Source organism: Dipteris shenzhenensis, chromosome 30, assembly GCF_047967505.1.
Source record: "Dipteris shenzhenensis isolate YYH24624 ecotype China chromosome 30, Dip_SZ_1.0, whole genome shotgun sequence".
In the NCBI taxonomy this organism is placed as follows: Eukaryota; Viridiplantae; Streptophyta; class Polypodiopsida; order Gleicheniales; family Dipteridaceae; genus Dipteris; species Dipteris shenzhenensis.
Window position 1 is genome coordinate 6,391,591 of NC_141625.1, and position 6,750 is coordinate 6,398,340.

At 40.1% G+C, this 6,750-nt stretch overlaps 1 protein-coding gene across 1 annotated transcript; it reads right to left on the reverse strand.

The window, feature by feature from the left end:
- Nucleotides 1-2,304: 2,304 nt before the first annotated feature.
- On the reverse strand, nucleotides 2,305-3,048 carry LOC147881653 (accumulation of dyads protein 2-like). Its single transcript, XM_087401228.1, has one exon. The coding sequence runs from the start codon at nucleotides 3,046-3,048 to the stop codon at nucleotides 2,305-2,307; it is 744 nt and encodes a 247-aa protein (XP_087257354.1).
- Between the last annotated feature and the right edge of the window lie 3,702 nt (nucleotides 3,049-6,750).

Genomic DNA, 6,750 nt, shown 5'->3' on the forward strand with positions numbered 1-6,750 from the left:
TTCATACCTTATAGTACATGCAATACCTATAGATATATTCTTGACTCCATACCTTATAGTACATATAAACTTCATTTTTTAGCACACATAAAAAACCTCATCATACTTTATTTGACATAGGAAATCGTGAAGAAGACAAAGAAAAAGGCACAAAAGGCCCATATTACGTATATTTTATTCTATGTATTGCTACAGAAAAACGATATATTGGATAAACTAGTAATCTTGAAAAATGGCTAGCACAACACCAAACCAATCCTCCTTTAAAAATGAAACATGATGTTAACAGGCACAAATCGTTTCACTCGAACTTCAAAAAAGAAATCCTAGCCATCACAAACAAAAAATGCAAAGCAGATACACTCGAGGAGAAATTCATAAGTGAACTCAACACAACCGACTCGTCATATGGCTATAATATCCTCAGTGGAAATCTAGCATCTACAAAAAAATATTACTTTCTAAAAAATAGAGACATAATCTAGTATATTTACGTAGAAACCCACTTTCATGTAAAGGACTTCCTATTTCAAACTATAGTTAAGTCATACTCTTGCAGAACTCTTAATTTATAGCATTTTTTTTTTTTTAACTTTTCAAAGCATTACTACTTTTTTTAGGTACACATAAAAAATTTCATGTATGAACTATTGTTAATTCATGCTTTTAAAAACGTCATGTTTTTGGTGCAATATAACTCCATTTCTAACAAGTCTAATAATAACTACTTTTTAGTACACTACACATAATTTCAAGTATTGTTACTTAGAACTCTTATAATACTATTGTAGTCTACTTCAAGCATTTCTACTATTATTGTGCTCTTCTCGATTTCATAATTAATACTTCTCAAGTTGCAAGTCATCTTTCTAACTTAACATCACCCTCAAACATAAACTCATCATTTAACGACATCATTATTTGATCTTACATTATATCAATCCATGACAAAATTATACAGGTACGTGTTCAAATACATATAAATGTATGCATCTTTTATATGCAAATCGCCTTACATTTATTCAACACAATAATCTCAATTATCATTTTAAATCTTTACATTAAAACTAATTTTCAAATAATTTTAATATTTTTAACACATTTTCACATTTATTTTACAGATTAAATATGCACTCAAATACCAACTTTTCAACAAAATAGTCACCTTCATTCATTAAACCAAAAAAAGGTATTTCTATTGTCACATTCTGTTCACTTCATTTTTTAATTTCCATTTTAAACTTTAAATAAACCTATCTTCTTAATTCATTTTGAAAATTAGGTCATCTTTTTAAATAGATATAATACAATAAATTGACAATATCAACTCTTCTTGGACCACGTGTCAAAATTTTCTCAATGGCAAATAATATTTCTCAATTTCTAGGAAATGACAATAAATTCATTTAAATATATTCTAGCTCAATAAACTACTTGCCCGAAACTACTTAGTGTTGTTAGGAGTGGTGCTCACTTTGGGTTTGTAGTACTACAAATCATTATACAATATGTGTTGAAGGGGTAATATTTAAACACTTACATCTCCTTCCTACGTTCCTGTTTCTTTATAAAACTTGAAATTATATGATTTGTGAATTAGAAAACCCCTTCTAGTGATCTCATGTGATATGTTTACATATTTCTAGGTACTCATTTTTTTAAGACTAAAAGTATCAAATGTTGAAGCTCATGCACCGGGTTCATTGAAAATACAAAAAGGGGTTGCTTTCTCTCATTTACATCACCTCCCTACTTCCTTATTAGCAAGGACCCTTACTCTTTAGATCACCCACAAGGTCAATCTCTTTCAGCCCTCTCATCTTCACGTTTCTTCTCTCCTCCATTCTCTCACCTCTCGTTTCCCCATTTTTACCTTCACTCACTTTGTGCCCTCTCCTCTCCTCACATTTCACTCCTACTGCTAAAGAATGGAGGATTCCTGATTTCAAATTGTGGCAAATCTACATTAAGAATGTTGAACATGAAAAGTAGCATGTTAAGAGTTGGTATAATTCGATTTAACTTAGATGAGAACACAATCTACTGAAATCTTAAACAAGGCGGTGGAACCATTACAGCGATGCTACACGTAGTTGTAGAAAGTCGAGAAGAGGAAAGGGGAGGAGAAAGAGGGCCTGTGGAGAAATCAAGCATGAGGCGGCCATACTTGCTAGATTAGAACTTAGATTTAGGTGAGACTAAAACTATGCTAGAGGTTGGAACGAGCTTTCCTGATGCTTCAAAGTTCAGAGTTCCATTGCAGATCACCCGCTAAACCGAAAGAATTGGCTTTTTCGTCGGTCTTCAATGTCTTCCATCCTCGGACGGACTCGTGGTTCCATGTATTGCGTTCAATGTCGTTAATCCTGGCGTCTGAGTGTGTGCTTCCAATGCCTTTAATTTCATCCTGGCATCGGCGACGTTCTCCGGATCCCAGTCTGCCGAGGCGTTTCCCTTGGCCTTGGTCCATGGCAACGTCTCCATGTTTGCCAGTAGGCCAGCCATTGCGTTGTAACCAGCCACAATCCCAGTGAGTACACCGCTGAAGCCAGCAGCCCTGTGAATAAGTACGTCGCCCCTCAGGAACTCTGCTGCCGATAGCATCAGAAAGGTGAGTAAAGCTGAACCGAAAAGTAGCACAATGCCGATGGGGTCGCGCAGGCTTGCCAGGAGCAGAATCAGGGTCCAAATCGCCCAGCCCACGAGGTAGATGCCGATGGCGTTGGAGAGGATCCGAGGATCGACGTTCTGGTAAGCAGCGGTGACTCCGAAAAAAGGGATGAGGATAGTGGAATAGGAGAGCCAGTAGGCTCCGTACGAGACGAAGATTGTTGCGGAGGCGGTTTTTTGTCGGAGCATCTCGAGCACTCCGACGATTATCTGGACAGAGCCACCGTAGAATACTGCCAGTCCTACAATTACGTTCACGGGATCGGTGATGGGCCGATGGATGCTGGGAATTCCGGCGGTGTAGCACGATAGCACGAAGCATGTGAGAGCAAAGGCGAACAGCCCAACAGGGACTGGATCTCCGATCACCAGCGTCATGTCTGATTGCGCACCCAGGAAGAGCTGCTTCAAAAATGGCTACTTTCCCAGGTCTCGCTTTAGAACCGGAGAGGCCTCGCCCTGTTCTTATATTCTGTCTCCTCTCTCATAAATGAAGCGAGCTCCCAGGTCTCGCTTTAGAACCGGAGAGGCCTCGCCCTGTTCTTATATTCTGTCTCCTCTCTCATAAATGAAGCAGGTTCTTCCATGCGCAATCCGTATGTCGATCCTGCTCAGATCATCTTCTCCGCGCAAAAATGCGAATCCCATTGTCATGAAACCAGGGCTTTGATTGCCGGGCTTTCTCCTAGACATCAAGGTTATTCCTTGAAATATTTGAGGGGAACCTTCATCGACGCAGTCGACGGCCTGGGAGCAGGTGCATCGTAGTGTCGAATCATTCGGTGGTCTCGTTCCTGGCCGTTTGTCACTTAGTCTCTCTCCCAAGCTCGCTCACTGTCCTCTTCGAGTCTCCCATACGCTCGCAAAAGCGCAAGGGCAGGCATATGCTAGAGAACATTCAATTATCAGCGTGCGTTTCTGCTGTTCCTTCGTTAGCCAGAGGCAGGCTGAGATACGACAGCTTGCAGATAGCTACGAGCGGGGTGAACGAAGTTGCTTTGTAAGCTACGTCTCAGCCTGCCCATTCCGATGTCGTGACGTAAATTTTTGAGTATCTCCGCCGTCCGTGCAAACCATCTTAATTCACAATTACCGAAATTCCCACAAACCTAACCAAACACTAGCTAACCGCGCCTTGTCTATCACACCTGCACAAGACACACGGCACTCGCCCATTGGAGAGCTGCCTCCACGCGCCAGCATGCCATTGCTCGCATGCTCAAAAACCACGCACATTCATTAGACGAGTAACTTGACCCGTCTACGATGGGCTAAAGACTCGCTCCATTGGGTCTCAACATGGGATCTCAAAAGCAAGCTTGCGAATTTGAGAATGGTATCAAAAGTTGTGTTACCACATGCTTTCAAGATGGCAACAAAGGTAAAGCTACATGGCGACAGACCTTGCTTCTGCATTCGCACATAAAAGCCAAAGGCTTCCTCACTTTCTTCTTGTTTGACATTATACCCCAAGATCATTGTACTCCATGTAAGCACATTAAAGACACACATGAATGCTCCCACATTTTGTGTAAATGTCCACGAAAGTGGTTCACATAGAGAAATCAAACTCAAAGCCATTCTTAAAACTTTAGAGTTGTTTCCTAAACTTCCTTTAAACTTGCTTTCCCTCTTCCATTATGCAAGCCTATATTGTTGGATGCCTTACCATGACATCTAAGCATACAAATCCAAAGCCAACGCATCCTCATCTTGCTTGTTGTATACAACTCATGATCATGCTAGACCAAGAAGACACATTGAGATAGACCAAGATGGCAAACATATGCCAAATGGGAGTTGTCTAGACCTCTGATTCTTGTGAATGGTCATTAGCTTGACCTCCAAAGGCTACACCCCGGCTACACATGTAGCAAAAATACCAAGACTCTACGGAACGCATGTAGTTAGTTGCAATGCCACTACCAAAGTGTGGCCTCAATGACCACTATGCCTCCCTCCCTCCCTCCCTCTCTCTCTCTCTCTCTCTCTCTCTCTCTCTCTCTCTCTCTCTCTCTCTCTCTCTCGTCGGGGCATGGATATGTACTCTCAAGCTTGCAATTAGAGACCCTCTGTTCAATTCGCGTTGCACTCACATGTGAGCTACCATATGGATCATGTGTGCTCCACTGGCTTTGGGTTATGATGTTGAAAATCATTCCTCTCTCTCTCTCTCTCCACTAAGTCTTGTCATCACACATGTTTTCACACTATTACAGACATAATAACTACATCTTACTATTCAAAATTTGTAAGGATTTCCGAATCTAGGCAATGCATATATGTGGACATATTTGATTGAATACACATACATTCATGCTAGTATGCATACAACAATAATTCATGTATGAATGTAGATAATGCATATATGCACAAATATTTTGTGCATATATACCCATGTAGACACACATATAAGTATTGTATGTGCATGCATATTATATTTTTGCATATGTATTTACAAAGATATATATGCATCTATGCAATCTATTGGAATGGCATATCATGAGATGAGATGAGGTGGACTTTGATATGAGTTGCACATTTGAATTAATTGAGAACTAACAAATCAAGTTACATATTAAACAATTTTCCCTACGATGATGGGATTACAAAAGATATGCTCTCATATGATCAATGGCATTCAAGATCAACCATAGGATCAAGAATTGGTAATTCAACTATGGAAAGATGACTGGGAATTTTGTTGTATAGAGAGGGAAAGGAAGAGGCCTCAAAGGTGTTGCATATTGTAAAATGGAAAGCTTTGGAAATGCATGCCTAGTGGTGAAACAACACAAAGCACTCAGGCTAGACATTCACTCTCATACACAATTGAGCCTCCCTTGTCACTCAATTAGAATGTCATGGGTGTGCCCACTGTCCCCAAATTGAGTTCTGATGGAGTAAAAACTATTGTTGAAGATGTTGTCTCTTATTGAATGCATTGTCATCTCCATCGATAGAGCTTTGACAGTGACTTTGTTGACATCTTTTGAAAGGCTCTTTAGCCATGTCACCTAGAATCAACACCATAGATTAACAGAATGTTACGACGATAGGTTGGCTAATGGTCCTTTTATGGAGGGTTGGGATTTTTTGGTATACCAAATGTACACCTCTCAGTGTGGTGGTCAAAGCCTTTTGATATGGAAAATTTCTTCATGATACAATGCAACAATGGACCAAGAGGACATGGAGGAGTTGTGAAGAAGTCTAAGCACTTACCCAGTTCAATTTGTATCTCTCCATTCACTATATGCACTCCATGTGGAACTTGATAAAATACATTCCAACTCCTCAATTGCACATAATCAACTTCATCGTCATCGTCACTTCCAAAATGTGAAAGCTTTGAACAATCCAGCTTCCACCCTCACTTGCCTTTCTCTCGTACATTCAATCCCATTCCCCAATTTTTAGCTTCCCTACATCCACACTTCCACTTCGAAAACAAACCAAATGCTTCAACAAAATTGCGTATTCATGAGGGAGTTTTCAAATATACTACAATTTACAATTTGATCCCAAAACACCTCCTCAATCCCCCACCAACTTCTTCATCCATGCCTAGAGGTTCCCTTCAATCCTGTGAAAATTTCCTTGATCGTAGAGATGCCCTACCTCCTCCATTAGATTGTGGAGATTGCATATCTTTCCCAACTTCCCTTTGTTGCCTAGATAGTTGTTTGTTACGTGTACTCAAGGTGGTGGAAGAGTTGCACATCATTCAACTTGTGGGAGCTATCTTAAAGGACATATTTGGCAAGAAACTAATTCTATAAGTGGGGGGAAGGCACTACAGGTTCTGAGGGCTCACAGCATGAGATACTTGGAGAAGAAAAAGCAAGACAAACTTTATGTAAATCGACCCACAGATCATTCTACAGATAGAAGAACCATCTTCATAGCTCAATGAAATCATTATTCATGAGGCTTTGCTTCCTTTCATGAGAAAGATTTCCGCATTCTTGTCTATTGTCTTTGAGCTCAGATGATCCCTGGAGGTTGTAATGTTTCCTCTCAAGTCTAGAGACATGCAATAGAATGGATGGTACCTTTTTCATGGGATTCTTCTGGGGA

Coding starts and splice junctions, on each gene's coding strand:
- LOC147881653 (XM_087401228.1), bottom strand. CDS start 3,048: ATGACGCTGGTGATCGGAGATCCAGTCCCTGTTGGGCTGTTCGCCTTT.